At 51.5% G+C, this 14,131-nt stretch overlaps 1 protein-coding gene across 2 annotated transcripts in view; it reads right to left on the reverse strand.

The window, feature by feature from the left end:
* Positions 1-2,442: 2,442 nt before the first annotated feature.
* rspo2 (R-spondin 2) overlaps positions 2,443-14,131 on the reverse strand; it is a 155,241-nt gene continuing 143,552 nt past the window's right edge. For both annotated transcript variants that reach the window (XM_072466875.1, XM_072466876.1), the window contains exon 5: positions 2,443-3,176. In XM_072466875.1, coding sequence (XP_072322976.1) covers positions 3,064-3,176 — 113 coding nt within the window. In that variant the 3' untranslated portion in view covers positions 2,443-3,063. The remainder of the gene's footprint in view (positions 3,177-14,131) is intronic.

Raw genomic sequence — 14,131 nt, forward strand, 5'->3', positions numbered from 1 at the left:
TTGACAAGTAGCAAGTAATATTCATGCCACACAAGTGCCAGGCAATGACCATCTCTGACAAGAAATCGCCCCATGACATTCAATGGCATTATCATCACTGAATCCCCCAGTAGCAACATCCATTGACCGAAACTGAACTGGACTAGCAAAATAAATACTGTGGCTACAAAATAAGGTCAGAAGCTAGGAACCCTGCAGTGAATAAATCCCCTCCTGACTCCAAAAAGCCTTGTCCACCATCCACAAAGCATAAGTCAGGGATATGATCGGATACTCTCCCTTGCCTCAGAAAGTGCAGCTCCAACATCATTCGAAGCTCGACACCATTCGGGCAAAGCGATCCGCTTAATTGCACTCCCTCCACAAACATTCACTCCCTCCAACACCAACACACCGTGACAACAGTCCTTCAACAGCACCTTCTAACCCCGTGACCTCTATCATCCATCAGGACAAGAGCAGCACCACCTGGAGGTTCCCCTCCAAGTCACTCATCATCCTGACTTGGAAATATATCGGACGTTCCTTCACTGTCGCTGGGGCAAAATTCTGGATCTCACTCCCTAACAGCACAGTGGGTGTACTAACCACATGGACTGCATCGCTTCATGAAGGTAAGTCATCACCACCTTCTCAAGGGCAATTAGGGACGGACATTAAGAATGCTAACCTAGCCAGCGCTGCCAACACCCCAAGAAAGGATTTTGGGGCTTTTCACAGTAACTTCGTTGAAGACTACTTGTGATAATAAGCCATTATTGTTATTAATTAATTAAACCAAAACCCCTCAGAATCAGTGCTTGATGTTTCGTGATTAGTGGGCGGCAAGGTGGCACAGTGGTTAGCACTGGCGCTTCACAGCTCCAGGGTCCCAGGTTCAATTCCAGCCTCAGGTGACTGTCTGTGCGGAGTCTGCACGTTCTCCCCGTGTGTGCGTGGGTTTCTTCCGGGTGCTCCCGTTTCCTCCCACAGTCCAAAGCCGTGCAGGTTAGGTGGATTGGCCACGCTAAATTTCCCCTTAGCGTCCAAAAGGTTAGGTGGGGTTACTGGGTTACGGGGATAGGGTGGGGGTGTGGGCTTAAATGGGGTGCCCTTTCCAAGGGCCGGTGCAGACTCGCTGGGCTGAATGGCCTCCTTGTGCCCTGTAAATTCTATGATTCTATCTAGATTGCAGACATCCCCATAAATTCTATACCCATCACTTCAGTTATTGACATTCTACACAAGTTGTTTACACAATGGGGTTTGTCGGAGATGATCACTGCAGACAATGGACCAGTTTGTTTCCAGTCCATTCGTAGAGTTTCCAGCAAGTTATGGAATTCGTCACCATCTGACATCGCAATACAATCCGTAACTGAATGGTGGCATTGAACGCCATGACAGGGCGGTAAAGAGCAGTCTGAAAACTAGCACGGCAGAGGGGAAAACATTTAAACAATCCATTCACACCCTCCTTCTCACAAGTCGATCCAGCCCACACTCTATCCTTAAGGACACCAGTAAACCTGTGATAGGTTGTAACCTTTGCATGACACTAACCATTCTTGGGCTGTCACGTCCAACCAATGCGAATGAGAGAGCAAAAGCACAAGAAACCGCAAAGTGATGATGTAAAGAAACAGCTACTTCAACAGACACTGAGGTAAAGACCACGATTGAAGTCGGGAACTGGGTTTACATAAAATGGCCAAGTCACATCCACAAATTTACATCATCTCCATTTGGACCAAAGTAGATCAACGCTTCTCAGTGGGAGTGGGATGCAAGATGCTGGATAGCGAGCAGACCAGGAGAATTTGAAGACTGTAATTATGTGGATACATCAGTGAGCGACTGTGATGTTGACCATCCCCTTCATCAAGTTGATCTTGCAGGACCACTTCTTCCCCTCAGCATAGTCATCAGAGACCGTCATATCTCAAAGACTATTTCTGTATGTTCGTTTTCTCTTGAAAAATGACTCAATGTACAAATGTTTGTTGTTTAGGATGGTTTAGGTTAAAATAACGTCGGCAATTTTACAATGAGGAAATCATGCCGTGTTCAATTGTTTTGTTTGAATATGTGAGTCCGTTTACTATTGATGCTCACTGATTGTGGTCTGGGTGTGGACTCCGAATAAAGTAAACAGAGAAAAAAATGAAAGCTAGAGCTGACACATGGAGTAGACATTTTAAAGCACTGAATAAAACCAATTAAACTCACACACAAACTAAACTAGTGTCATCTCTGCATTAGCCCTTGAGATATGAAATATACAACAGGTTTGGTTATTAAATATTCATTAGGGTTTAAATCAGGGTTCAAACTATTAAATGAATCGCTACAGCATTTCTTGATGTGCGCCAGTCTAATTCCACAAAATGCAAACTTGCATTTGGAGGTAGGGGAGGATGATAGTACTGCTAACTATCATGAAGCAGATTGTCGACACAATAGGATGTTTACATGTACAGTAAATACGTTTATTATGGGTAGACTCAGCACAGTGAACATGCCAGTCAAGCAATGAGGAGATATTCATTGCTTGAGGTTTATACAGTTGAAAGCATTTTATTTCAGCGACTGTCAATAAAAGTTGTGCTGAGGATTATACATTGTAGCTCCGCATGGAGTCACACATCTGGGACAGTCTTTCTGGAATGTATAATAAAAGAAAATAAAAACGCCTTAAATGAACAGTCCTCTTCCTGTGTTAGAATGTCTTCTTTCATATAAATAGACGGAACAAGTCCCATTCTCCACCTGTTCAAGCAGGGACTTCCTGGTTGTTTTATCGAAGTTATCATTTTAACGGCGGCTTGTCGGACCAATCGGTCTCCACCGACCTTTGTAAACATCATCGATGTGCCAAACTCATTCCATTCAGCTCAAACGGGGGGGAAACGACAAAACAAAATGTCTACATAAAACAAAGCTTGTGCACGCTCTGTCTCTCTCTCGCTCGCTCTCTCGTTGCTTGCCGCTGATACGGCCAATAGTAGCAGCACTGCGAAGGTGTGTGGTGTGTACGAGGGTGGAGGGGCTTGATGCACTTTGTAAATAAATGGGTCTGTCCGTTTACTGGTCAGAGTTCTCTGTAGCTTGAAGGACGGCGTACTGTTTGTGATCTCTGGGTCTGGCCCGCTTCCGTTTCCTCTCACCCCTGCCTTTTGCTTTCTTCTGCTTTCGCTCTGCATAAAAGGATGAATGAAAAATAATTAGAAGGGTTAAACTTCCTTGCAGGCAAAATGTGGATCTCCGACCATTTAGTCAAGGTGTTCCTTTCACCTTCCAAACCCGTGACCTCTACCATCCAGAAGGACAAGAGCAGCAGATACCTGGGAACCCCACCACCTGGAGGTTCCCCTCCAAGTCACTCACCACCCTGATGTGGAAATATATCACCGTTTCTTCACTGTCGCTGGGGCAACATCCTGGAACTCCCTCCCTAACAGCACAGTGGGTGTACCTACACCACATGGATTGCAGTGGTTCAAGAAGGCAGCTCACCACCACCTTCTCGAGAGCAATTAGGGATTGGTAATAAATGCTGACCTTGCCTATACTCTGATAATAATTCAATAAAATAATAAATCTTAGCCAAAATACACTCAGAAGAACTTAGCTACAGAGAAATCAGTTCTATTCTAAATACTACAGACTCACTGGATGTTGAAGGTTGACAATCAAAGCCAACTTTCACTTTGGTAGGATACCGGACCAGACCCCAACTTCTGTCAGGATACCGGGTGAAAACCTCAAACAACTTTCTATTTGTAAAACTGGAGGAAAGTATACTTTACCCCAGGAAACTCCGACCAATTGGTACCTTTATGTTAAAACAAACTGAATTTAAACACAGAATTAACCACATTATCAGTACAGAAATAACTTTATAATTATTAAACAATTTTAAACAAAAGAAAAAATGTAACATACTATCTATAACCATTACTAATTCCAATGAAGCAACCCGATCCAGTTCAAATGCCACTTATAAATAAAGTTCAGAAAACAGGTTACTTGCTTAACTGTGCAGATCTTTGGAGAGAAAGACCCTTTTCAGGAATAGCCTGAAAATCCTTCTGTCTGGTCAGACTCTTTTATTCAACATAACAGCATTTGGCAAAACTGCAAACAACAAGCAGACCTGGCTCCTCCCACTAATTACATCATCTGTATCCCACTAAAGGTGTTCCTTCATCGGCCTAGCTAGGACGAGATCCAATCCCTCATAAATTATCTACACTCCAGGGAATCTCCAGCAATCAAAACAATATCCCATTAGCTGCCTGTCTGTAAACAAATGGTTAAAAAATCAATCGTTACCTCACCTTTTATGACTCCTTAATTACAGCTTTAGTAGACACATTGCCTGTATGTATTTTAAACTAGGGTTTTTAATAACTTTACTGCCACGAATATGAAATATGAAATATAATATATATCAATTTCTACATTCATCGCAACTTTCTGATACAACGATCAGCCTATTTAGTGAGAATCAAGCTGCGGCCTTTCAGTCCGAAGTGGCTTAGGAACACATATGTGGTGAAAAGTCGGCCAATCCAATTGGACTAACTTTACGCACAACCAAGGAATGGACCAAATCTGATAACTTTAGCACCAATACTAAATTGCTGATGTAACAACATCACAAGATGTTTCACTTTCTCTGGCCATCTCTTTTTACGTTTCTTTTCTCATTCCGTTCCCCTCCAGCCCCAGGAAGTTATAAACCACAGTTCCAGCCCTTAGGTAAACGGGCAAACCAGATGTGGCAGGTCAGGAGTTAAGTGTCGGCTAAAACAGCGTCAGCGGCACTCGGCACAGCACTGGACTGACCGTTAGCTCCCGGGGTGGCCAATTTGCAGAACATCTTTGTTACAGTAAATCCTGACCCTCAGCTCCCAGCAGTCTGTCGTTCTAATTCTACACCTTGCTCTCACACTGACATCTGCTGCAATGTTGTAATGGAGCTCCACGGAAACGTGAGGAGTAGGCCCTCATCTTCCTGGGATCCTGGAACCCGGAGTTCGCGGATCTGCACCCGGAGATCGCGGATCTGCACCCGGAGCTCGCGGATCTGCACCCGGAGCTCGTGGATCTGCACCCGGAGCTCCCGGATCTGCACCCGGAGTTCGCGGATCTGCAGCCGGAGCTCCTGGATCTGCACCCGGAGTTCGCGGATCTGCACCCGGAGCTCGTGGATCTGCACCCGGAGTCCACGGATCTGCACCCAGAGCTCGTGGATCTGCACCCGGAGCTCGCGGATCTGCACCCGGAGCTCGCGGATCTGCACCCGGAGCTCGCGGATCTGCACCCGGAGCTCGCGGATCTGCACCCGGAGCTCGCGGATCTGCACCCGGAGCTCGCGGATCTGCACCCGGAGCTCCCGGATCTGCACCCGGAGCTCGCGGATCTGCACCCGGAGTTCACGGATCTGCACCCGGAGCTCGCGGATCTGCACCCGGAGCTCGCGGATCTGCACCCGGAGCTCGCGGATCTGCACCCGGAGCTCGCGGATCTGCACCCGGAGCTCCCGGATCTGCACCCGGAGCTCGCGGATCTGCACCCGGAGTTCACGGATCTGCACCCGGAGCTCCCGGACCTGCACCCAGAGCTCGCGGATCTGCACCCGGAGCTCCCGGATCTGCACCCGGAGCTCGCGGATCTGCAACCGGAGTTCACGGATCTGCACCCGGAGCTCGCGGATCTGCACCCGGAGCTCGCGGATCTGCACCCGGAGCTCCCGGATCTGCACCCGGAGCTCCCGGATCTGCACCCGGAGCTCGCGGATCTGCACCCGGAGCTCGCGGATCTGCACCCGGAGCTCGCGGATCTGCACCCGGAGCTCGCGGACCTGCACCCGGAGCTCGCGGACCTGCACACGGAGTTCGCGGATCTGCACCCGGAGCTCGCGGATCTGCACCCGGAGATCGCGGATCTGCACCCGGAGCTCGCGGATCTGCACCCGGAGCTCGCGGATCTGCACCCGGAGCTCCCGGATCTGCACCCGGAGCTCGCGGATCTGCACCCGGAGTTCACGGATCTGCACCCGGAGCTCGCGGATCTGCACCCGGAGTTCACGGATCTGCACCCGGAGCTCGCGGATCTGCACCCGGAGCTCGCGGATCTGCACCCGGAGCTCGCGGATCTGCACCCGGAGCTCGCGGATCTGCACCCGGAGTTCGCGGATCTGCACCCGGAGTTCGCGGATCTGCACCCGGAGCTCGCGGATCTGCACCCGGAGTTCGCGGATCTGCACCCGGAGCTCGCGGATCTCCACCCGGAGTTCGCGGATCTGCACCCGGAGCTCCCGGATCTGCACCCGGAGCTCGCGGATCTGCACCCGGAGTTCGCGGATCTGCACCCGGAGTTCGCGGATCTGCACCCAGAGCTCCCGGATCTGCACCCGGAGCTCGCGGATCTGCACCCGGAGCTCGCGGATCTGCAGCCGGAGGTCGCGGATCTCCACCCGGAGCTCGCAGATCTGCACCCGGAGTTCGCGGATCTGCACCCGGAGTTCGCGGATCTGCACCCGGAGCTCGCGGATCTGCAGCCGGAGCTCGCGGATCTGCACCCGGAGCTCCCGGATCTGCACCCGGAGCTCGCGGATCTGCAGCCGGAGCTCGCGGATCTGCACCCGGAGCTCCCGGACCTGCACCCAGAGATCGCGGATCTGCACCCGGAGCTCGCGGATCTGCACCCGGAGCTCCTGGATCTGCTCCCGGAGCTCCCGGATCTGCACCCGGAGCTCCCGGATCTGCACCCGGAGCTCGCGGATCTGCACCCGGAGCTCCCGGATCTGCACCCGGAGCTCCCGGATCTGCACCCGGAGCTCGCGGATCTGCACACGGAGTTCACGGATCTGCACCCGGAGCTCGCGGATCTGCACCCGGAGCTCACGGATCTACACCCGGAGCTCGCGGATCTGCAGCCGGAGCTCCCGGATCTGCACCCGGAGCTCCTGGATCTGCACCCGGAGTCCACGGATCTGCACCCAGACCCCCCGATCTGCACCCGGAGTCCACGGATCTGCACCCGGAGCTCCTGGATCTGCACCCAGAGCTCGCGGATCTGCACCAGGCGCACAGCGGTCTCTGAATCACGCTTCATGGGCGTGATTCTCCGTAGCCAGCGCCGATTTTGTAATCGGCGATCGGGCGGAGAATCAACTCCGACGCCCAAATCGGGGCCGTGTCGGTTGTGCGCCGGTCAGCCCTGCTCCTCCCACTCCTACATGGTAACATCGTGTCGCGCGCTGCTGCAATGATGTTGGCGTGTCATCGGCAGGCCCTGCCACAATGCTCCGCCCCGATGGGCCGAGTTCCCGACGGCGCGGGACACGTGTGGTCTCAGCGGTCAGGTACCCGGCTTGCCGGCTGCGGACTGTCGTGCACCACCACACTCGGCCAGGATCCATGACGCTGGCCGGGGGGGGGGGGGCTTCCGTGAGGGCTGGGGGAGCTGATGGGGGGGTGGCCATGGGGTGGCCTTGGGGGTCGCGGATGGCGGGTCAGGTCCGCGCACGGCTGGCACCATGTTGTACGGCGCAACCGATGCAGGTCGTCACCGTGCGCATGCACGACCAGAGACCCGGCCAGTGTCCAGCCGTTTTCGGCAGGGGAGCCAGGGATTTCACCCGGCGCCGCTGCTCGCCCATCACCAGTCCCAGAGGGTCAGTGACGATTTGTGCATCGTAAAACAGCTGCGAATTCTCCGTTCAAGCCGACACTTAGCCGCTGGAACGGAAATCCAGCTCCACGTTTCCCCTCAGACAGGCGAGTGAAATTTTTAATTGGGAACAATTTCCCAGGATGTTGTATTTTTTACAGAAAAGTCAGTTCAAAATCGGTCAGCTGAATTACTGACATCGGTTAAATCATCCCATACATGAACCAGCCAGACAGCTTTTCAATCAGACTCAAACCACTGCGTGGACAGGAACAAAGTAGCATCAATGAACCCCACCATCAGTGACACTTATTAGTGTGTTGCATTTAACTTAATATCTGGGAATGAATGCGAGACAGACACAGTCCATTAAAATAACTTTTAAATAGAGATCAGAGACTTCTAGTTTAAGGATGAGGATCCCACTGCACGGTCCCAGTTATTGGACGATTATCTTGATACCGATTTAATGAGCAGTGAAGCGTGGTCCCCACCTTTGAACGAGGAGGAGCTCCCCTTTCGAACGAGGAGGCCTCAGAGAATATGAATACTAACCGTAGCTGGAGAATATGTTTAATAATCAAGGATAAACCCTGCTAAGTTTGCAAATGATACAAAGGTCCGGAGAGGGATTCTCCGACAACCCCCCCCACCGGGCGGGAGAATCGCCTCGGGGGCCTGAGGCAGTGACCCCCCCCCCCGGCGATTCTCCGCTCCGCAATGGGCCGAGTGGGCGCCCGTTTTTGACCAGTCCCGCCGGCATAAATTAGACCTGGTTCTTACTGGCGGGACCTAGCTCTGTGGGCGGCCGGTGGGGTCCTCGGGGGGTCGCGGGGGGATCTGGCCCCTGGGGGTGCCCCCACGATGGCCTGGCCTGCGATCGGGGCCCACCAACCTGTGGGCGGGCCAGTGCCGCGGGGGCAACCTTTCACTCCGCGCCGGCCGCTGTAACGGTCCGCCATGGCCGGCACGGAGAAGAACCCCCTGCGCATGCGCTGTGATCACGCCAGTACACGCTAGCGCTCCAGCGCATGCGGCAACTCCAGCCGGCCGGCGGAGGCCCTTCGCTGCGAGTTGATACGGCGCCAGCCCCGCCGGGGCCGGCCTAGCCCCGGAAGGTGCGGAGGATTCTGCACTTTCCGGGCGGCCCGACGCCAGAGTGGTTCACGCCGCTCCTCGCCGCCGGGACAGCCCGCCCCACCAGGTAGCAGAGAATCCCGGCCCTGGGGCGGGAGTCTCCGATCCGGCGCCGGTTTGGAGAATCGCCGGGGGGGGGGCGCGAATCCCGCGACGCCGCTTCAACGCCAGGCCGCCGATGCTCCGACGCCAGGCCGTGACGCCGGTTGGGGCCACTATGCACACCCCCCCCCCCACCCCCCCCCCCCCCCGCGATTCTCCGCGCTTGACGAGCCGAGTGCCCGCCGACTCCCGCCGGCGTTGTTCGCATGTGGTCCTACCCGGCGGGACCTCGCCGTTTTGTTTGCGGAGACCATCCTGGTTGGGAGGGGGAAGCGGGTATCTGACTCCAGGGGAGGGGGGGGCCTACACAGTGGCCAGGCCCGTGATCGGGGGCTACCGATCGGCGGGCGGGCCTATTCCATGGAGGGGCCTATGTTCCTCCGCGATGGGCCCTGTAAGGCTCCGCCATATTGCCCGGGGGCCGGCGCGGAGATGGCAACCCACGCGCATGCGCGGATCCGCACCGGCCATGCTGGGGCCCATTGGGGGATCGCTGCTCCTAGCGGCCAGATGACGCCGTAGTAAAACGCTCCAGCGTTTACGACGGCGTCAACTCTTAGCCCTATTATCGGAGCATCCCGTCCCTGTAGAAGGATAGGTAGTATTGAGGAAGTAGGCAGGCTGCAGAAGGATTTGGACAGGCTAGGAGAGTGGGCAACGAAGTGGCAGATGGAATACAATGTGGAAAAGTGTGAGGTTATGCACTTTGGAAGGAGAAATGGAGGCATAGACTATTTTCTAAATGGGGAAATGCTTCGGAAATCAGAAGCACAAAGGGACTTGGGAGACCTTGTTCAGGATTCTCTTAAGGTTAACGTGCAGGTTCAGTCGGCAGTTAGGAAGGCAAATGCAATGTTAGCATTCATGTCGAGAGGGCTAGAATACAAGACCAGGGATGCACTTCTGAGGCTGTACAAGGCTCTGGTCAGCCCCATTTGGAGTATTGTGAGTAGTTTTGGGCCCTGTATCTAAGGAAGGATGTGCTGGCCTTGGAAAGGGTCCAGGGGAGGTTCACAAGTATAATCCCTGGAATAAAGAGCTTGTCGTATGAGGAATGGTTGAGGAGTCTGGGTCTGTACTCGGAGTTTAGAAGGATGAGGGAGGATCTCATTGAAATTTATAGGAATCTGCGAGACCTGGATAGAGTGGACGTGGAGAGGATGTTTCCACTAGTCGAAAAAACTAGTACCCGAGGACACAATCTCAGACTAAAGGGACGATCCTTTAAAACAGAGATGAGGAGGAATTTCTTCAGCCAGAGGGTGGTGAATCTGTGGAACTCTTTGCCGCAGAAGGCTGTGGAGGCCAAATCAGAGTGTCTTTAAGACAGAGATAGGTAGGTTCGTGATTAATAAGGAGACCAGCGGTTATGGGGAGAAGGCAGGAGAATGGGCATGATAAAAATATCAGCCATGATTGAATGGCGGAGCAGACTCGATGGGCCGAGTGGCCTAATTCTGCTCCTATGTCTTATGGTTTTAGTTCACATTTCCAGCACCTGCAAGATTTTGCTGTTGTGTTGTAAGGCACAGCACCAAATGATTAAGGATTCATAGACTATTGCGTCAAAACCTACGCTGACTTGTGAAAAGTCAGACTTTAAAAAGACAAGGTACATGGGAATAATTCATCCCTCAAAGGGTGAGTGTTTTATGGGGCCATTAATGGTTTAAAAAAATCACCCCTCGCACCCTCTATTCGAATAGTAATGTATTCAGTTGCTCAATGTTTGATTATGTATGTCTGTTGATTGTTCGCTGTGCTGATAGTCGCGCCTGGCTGTGATTACAGAGAAACTGAACTAAACTGAAGCAACAAAACTGGAACCATGTGCACAAACTTTAAATAAACCCCTGCACACATAGAGGATTGCACATCACCGAGGCACGAAGTACAATTAACATTTACCATAGAGTGACCCATTAACTTGTCTGAAAGGATAGATGCAGGGGCTTAGCACAGAGACACAAGCTTAATGCAAGCTGTTGTAGTAATGTTGGAGCAGGGCTGCCAATTTGCACACAGCAAGATCCAAAGGCCAGGTTTTGTGATGTTGATTGAAGGGTAGATATTGGCCAGGGCCCCAGGGAGAAGTCTCCTGCTTGTCTTAGAAATAGTGTCATGGGATTTATACATACGAGAGCGCAGATGGGTCCTGAGCTTAATCTCACATCCAAGGGACGGCACCTTCGACTCACTCAGTATGAGTGGAGGACAGCTGGATGCTGGGAAGTGACAAATTGGATAAATTGCAAACTTCATGGTAGTGATTTAGGGCCGTAGAGACTGTATCGCTCAGGCCAAGGCTCTGTCACACAGGTCAGAGTGCCAGCAAGATTCAATTCAGTAAGGGCGAGAAACAAGGACATGTGGCATTATGCACAGCAAGCTCCCACAACCAGCAATGTGGTAAATGAGCCAATAGGCTGTTTTAGAAGTTGACCAAGGAAGGAATGGTGGCAACGACACATTCCTGCTCTTTTAATTCTGCCATGGAATCTTTTATATCCACTTGAGAGAAGCCACGGCCTCCATTCCACATCCCCTGAATGACAGCAGGCCCTGCAGTGTAGGTGCTGTAGTCACTGCAGTGGGGCGTGCAGCCACTTGCAAAAAAAGAATATGCTACTCACGGCCACGGCTGCCATCTATCTGCGAACTGCAAGGAAGGATACATTGATCAGCAAGTCTTTATTCCCATGAGGGTCAAATTGACAAACGAGGATCTTGGACAGCACGGTAGCACAGTGGTTAGCACTGTGGCTTCACAGCGCCAGGGTCCCAGGTACGATTCCCCACTGGGTCACTGTCTGTGCGGAGTCTGCACGTTTTCCCCGTGTCTGCGTGGGTTTCCTCCGGGTGTTCCGGTTTCCTCCCACAGTCCAAAGATGTGCAGGTTAGGTGGATTGGCCGTGAGAAATTGCCCGTAGTGTCCAAAAGGTTAGGAGTGGTTATTGGGTTACAGGGATAGGGTGGAAGAGGGCTTAAGTGGGTCAGTGCAGACTCGATGGGCCGAATGGCCTCCTTCTGCCATTCGTTCTATGTCTTCTCTTCTCTCGGTAAAAAAGTGAGCAACTGACACAAATGTGAAAAAGACAATGTTTCCAACTGGGGGGATGACCAAAACTCGGATCTTTTGTGAAACAGCAGCACATTTCTAACTTGCTGCATTGACTGAAAGAACAGTGAGTGGTGTGGGACCCATGTAATCCGGGGCAGCTTCAGTGAGCACGTTTCCATGGCAGTTAAATGAATGGAAGATTTTTCAAGCACATGGGTTCAGGGTGAAGACTGACAACACCAGGTGATTCACAGGATGCTCCCCAATCTCAGAAAGAGAATAAATCTGTTGGTGATTCTTTGTGAGAAAAATTCACCCCTGGGATGAGGCTACCATTGGAACCAGCACCTTCTGCCTACCCCCTAGCCACCCCGAGAAGACAATGATGATCTGCCCAATACAGTGGAGGACTTTGATAGACAACATCAGAGGGCAGTTAACCATGTTAATGTGACTGGAGCAGACTGGGTAAGATTGGCAGGGTTTTCATACCCCTTTCCCCCCACCACCAATCACCTCCCCCCTCTCCCCCCCCAACCCCTCAGCCCCCGTCACCAAAAGGGACATTAGTGAATTAGCTGTATTTAATTAACACCAAAAACACAAGCTGACAAACCATTAATCAACCCACATTGCACAGACTGTAGCAGTCTCCAACCGGTAAGGTTTACAGGAATTCTATGTAACAATGCAACGGAAGCGATATGCCATCAATAAACACATGACGAGTGATGAACGCAACTGAGGCTTTAATACACTAAACAGCAAGCCTCCTGCCTCTGGACCCGAACTGGGTCGGAGGCGGGGACCAGCCACTTTTATACATGAGCCGAGGGGAGGAGCCACAGGCGGAGCCAGCCGGGACAAGCCCAGGCTGTAACAACACAACACAATGCAATACAGTGGTTTACCACAGGAAGCATACACCTTGAGGAATTCAGACAGTGAAATTTCATCTGCTCACCACCTTCCAGAGGTACAGATCCCAGACAGAGAATTGGGCAACTCCTGGAACGTGTAAAAAGGAAATATACGAGATTGCCCAGAATGGAAGCTAATTGCAGTGAACCAGACTTTGGCTTTTTAATATCAAACCAAGCTATTCTGCACAAAGCTGAAATTCACCTCCTTCCCTGAGGATCAGATGAATCTTTTGACAGATGTCAAGGGCCTAGGTTGGGTCGTCAGGCACAAGGGCTAATCTCAATTATCCACATCTGATATTTCATGTTGAGACTGAGCTCAGTGGTACAAGATTCCTGTATCTGAGCACTCGAATGTGATTCATCAATGCACAGAAACAGACCATTGAGCCTCACCTCGCTCTGCCAGTATTTAAGCTCCCCATGATCTTCCTTCTTCCCTACCCCCCATGTGCTCTGATGTATGCATCAACGCCAACCTACCCCTTGTACACACCAATGCTCTCTGCTTCAACCAATCCCTGTGGCAACGAGTTCCACATCCTCACCACATTGAGGTGGAATCTCTCCCAAACTCAACATTGAACCAGTTAGTGGCAATGCTTCACACAACTGTAAACTATTTTAATCTGGGCGCATGGAACATAATTACAGCTCACAAGAGTTTGTTTCACAGCATCGGGTTATTAAAATAACAAATGGAAATTTGATAAACAAAATAAAAATAAATCTATTAATAAGTTTATAGTTTGTTCTGTGCTGTATTTAAACGTTGTTGAAAATTGATGAACTGGTTGAAACAAACGATCCTCACTTTTCCAAGTTGTTCTAATACTCCAAACAACCGTCTCAACACTTTGCTTCAAATTATCGTGCAAAAAAAAAAAAGGTTATAAAGTTAATGTTATAAACTAATCAGACCATCCTCACCCAGGCCTCGCCACGGCCAAGTACAGCGCTTCTGGAGACAAGAACAGGGCATGCAAGTGAAATCCAGTTGATCTGGGGGATCTCAGTGCGCTGCCAGAGGGAACTGAGAATCCGAACAGCCAGAGAATTCTGGCCACGATTCCATCTTAAAAAAGGGCCCAACAAAGTAATTCACTCCAACTTTAAAACCATCCCAAATGCCAAGGTACCAAAGCTTGAAATTGGGGCGAAATGGTGCCAGGGACAAAAAGGGAACAAAACGGCAATTAAAACATCGAGACTGTCACGCCATTCAATCAAATTGTGGCTGGTTTGT

Source organism: Scyliorhinus torazame, chromosome 11, assembly GCF_047496885.1.
Source record: "Scyliorhinus torazame isolate Kashiwa2021f chromosome 11, sScyTor2.1, whole genome shotgun sequence".
NCBI classification, from domain to species: Eukaryota; Metazoa; Chordata; class Chondrichthyes; order Carcharhiniformes; family Scyliorhinidae; genus Scyliorhinus; species Scyliorhinus torazame.